General features: G+C 34.2%; 1 protein-coding gene across 1 annotated transcript; it reads left to right on the plus strand.

The window, feature by feature from the left end:
- Window positions 1-872: 872 nt before the first annotated feature.
- TRIADDRAFT_62507 (uncharacterized protein) lies at window positions 873-1,976 on the plus strand (the record flags this gene model as incomplete). The annotated part of the gene is made up of 1 exon (XM_002118435.1): window positions 873-1,976. One exon carries the CDS (start codon window positions 873-875, stop codon window positions 1,974-1,976), a length of 1,104 nt encoding a protein of 367 aa, XP_002118471.1.
- Between the last annotated feature and the right edge of the window lie 878 nt (window positions 1,977-2,854).

Genomic DNA, 2,854 nt, shown 5'->3' on the forward strand with positions numbered 1-2,854 from the left:
GAGCAAATGTACCTTTGCACGTAATCTGCTAATGTTTCTACAGATTGCTTAGGACTAATATAAGATTTATTCGTACTTAGCTACTCGCTTATATACATTTCCGCGTTAACAATCTTAACTCCTTACTTACTACACACTTCAGTATTAACATCTCAAATACAGGATAGTTTACACCTTTTATGTGAAGCTCTAGTGTGAGCACTGCAGCACTCCTCTTTAAAAGGATACAGTTACTAAGCTAGCTATATTTATTAACGAAGGTAAAAAATTCGAACGCAGAAGGTAACTTATACTCTACGAGATCTTAGCGTCAATAGGAACTGCAGAAAGTGACTGTTCAACTTGAGCGCATAAGATAATGAGGTTTTCTATAATACTTGTAATGTGGGTACAGCGAAAATTATATACTATACAGACTGCGGCTGCCTATGCATATCACGTGGCCTCTTCTTTTATATTAATTTGAACATGATGGATAATTAATGCATTTTTATTAATCAGGATTTAATCCCCGAAACTGAAATATGAGTCAAAACAGAGCAGGAATCCTCCGTTAATCAGCAGCAGGCAGTTAAGATTGTGCACCTTGCAAATGCCAATTACGAAACTCATTACTCCAATAAGGCTATTAATCGATCCATATATCGTCAATAGGCTGCTATTTCCTTATTCTAGAAGAGTAATTGTGCCAATAAGCGTAATCTGGGCTGACAAGAAACTTTGAATTCATTGAACTACTAGAAGGACTGAATCTTTCAAATTTGAACAGTTAGAGTGGTTTTATTTAAAGAAGAGTTATAAAATTGAAATTGTAGAATTGAGAATCCACTTACCGTATCGACTCCAGATTTTGTTGTTTTATCATCTGAGAAATGCACGCTATAAAAAGGCTAATGGACATATTTAATCGGAAAAGCAAGAGTACCGAACAGGATACGTCTAATTTGATTGATGATTCAATCCTTGCTCAACAGGCTCAATTACTATATGAAGATGATCTGAAAAGTGGAGAGGAACGCCTTGCCCCGAATATTGAAGAAATGGAAGTTTTATCCCATATTTCTTTTGATTATGAGAAGTTATGTGATATTTATCTACGCGTTTCCTACATGCATATTCAACGCAAAGAATTCACTAAGGCTGATCAATGGTGTAGCAAAGCCTATGAGTGGGCAAATACATATAACGTATTGAATAATCTTACGCTAACTCGTTGTATAAAGAGAAGAGGCGATATAAAAAGACTGGAAGGTGATTTAAGTCGTGCACTGGAAAATTATTCCCAATCATTAGAAGTCAAAAATAAGGCGTACGACATTGATAATGAAGAGACTATTAATTCAGCGCGAATTATTGGACATATTTATTATCTTCAGGGCAAGTATGATAAGGCTCTTGCACAGTATTCTATGATAATTGAAAACAGATCATTGTGGCTTAAAAATGAACGTGATGAAATTATTACTAAAGATTTTGCCTCAGCGGGATTTGCATGTATTAAGCTCGGAAAGTTTAGTAGCGCGCTTGAAAATTTTCAACGCTCTCTCCATTTAAGCCTTATGATCGATAGAGAAGACTTAGCTGCTGTATCCTATAATCACATTGCAAGTACTTATGATGATCAAGGCGAGTATAGTAAAGCTATTGACAGTTATAACGAATTACTGATCTCTTCCAAACTTGATGATAATCATCCCATTTTTGGTGAAACGTATAACAACATGGCAATTGTCCACTGCCATCAAGGAAACTTCGATCAGGCTTCTACCTTAATTAGCAAAGCGCTTGAAATTTTTCTACCGAAATTGGATAAGCATCATCCCCATATCGCTTTGGTGAAAAAAAATTTAGCTCTCATTGTGTCTTATCAACAATCACAGGATCATTCAGCAAATAAAAGCAGCGATATTGCTATTCATGATTTGGCAAAAATTTTGCAAAATAACCCTGAAAATTATCGAACTTCATTGCAGTAGTTATCTTGATGATACCGATAAAATTAAAATAATTTAACAAGGGCTATGAAAGCTGTAATTTAGTTCAAATTACTCATGATACTCAAAGAGTATAGCATACTAGGTTAGTATACCAGTACTGTGATATCGAGATATGCTGCGATTTACTTCTGAGCTTATCTGCAATCAAGTTTTATGATGGAGTTCTTCTTCATAGAGAATCAGACTATAGTTAATAACAGTCTGAATAAACTAAGAATGCTAGATTAATCTTCGCCATGGTAACTAATTTATTTTACTGATTACAAAAGAGGTGACATTGTCAAAGTATACGATATGAACTTGACTGGCTTACCTAATAATCATTTCTTGTTGTTAGTCCATCGATTTAACTGGGCACTGCATACTGCACATGTCTAAAATTCAACGGTATAGACGCTAATATTTGCTAATTTAGATACTATGCATGTTTAGTGCACTTATAGGGGTCTATTTAGAATAATCTTGCTGGCTCAGTTTAGGAAGATTCATAAGGTATCATCGATTAGTGTTGGGGTTATAGCTTATAATACTTTAATTCGAATCACGTTTTAGAGTAACGTAAAATTACGGTGCTACAGTTATAAAGCCATAAATGCTTCCAAAGTATATTTAATTAACGTATCGTGATTTTGATAATTTTGTTTGAATGTGCCATAATAAAGTAATAAAGAAGGTTAAAGTTTTCGATCTCTTTTTTAATTTGAGTTGGAGAAAAAAATGTAGCACTCTTACAATTATTCCATACAAATACGTGAGCTGAATGCAAGATTTAGGCGACTAATCTTACCAGTCCTTAACTGTTTATTTATTGACTTCTTCCATGGCTATCCAATAATAGTGCCATAAATTCTGATTTT

The sequence above is a fragment of the Trichoplax adhaerens genome, genomic scaffold (genome assembly GCF_000150275.1).
Source record: "Trichoplax adhaerens TRIADscaffold_91 genomic scaffold, whole genome shotgun sequence".
NCBI classification, from domain to species: Eukaryota; Metazoa; Placozoa; class Uniplacotomia; order Trichoplacea; family Trichoplacidae; genus Trichoplax; species Trichoplax adhaerens.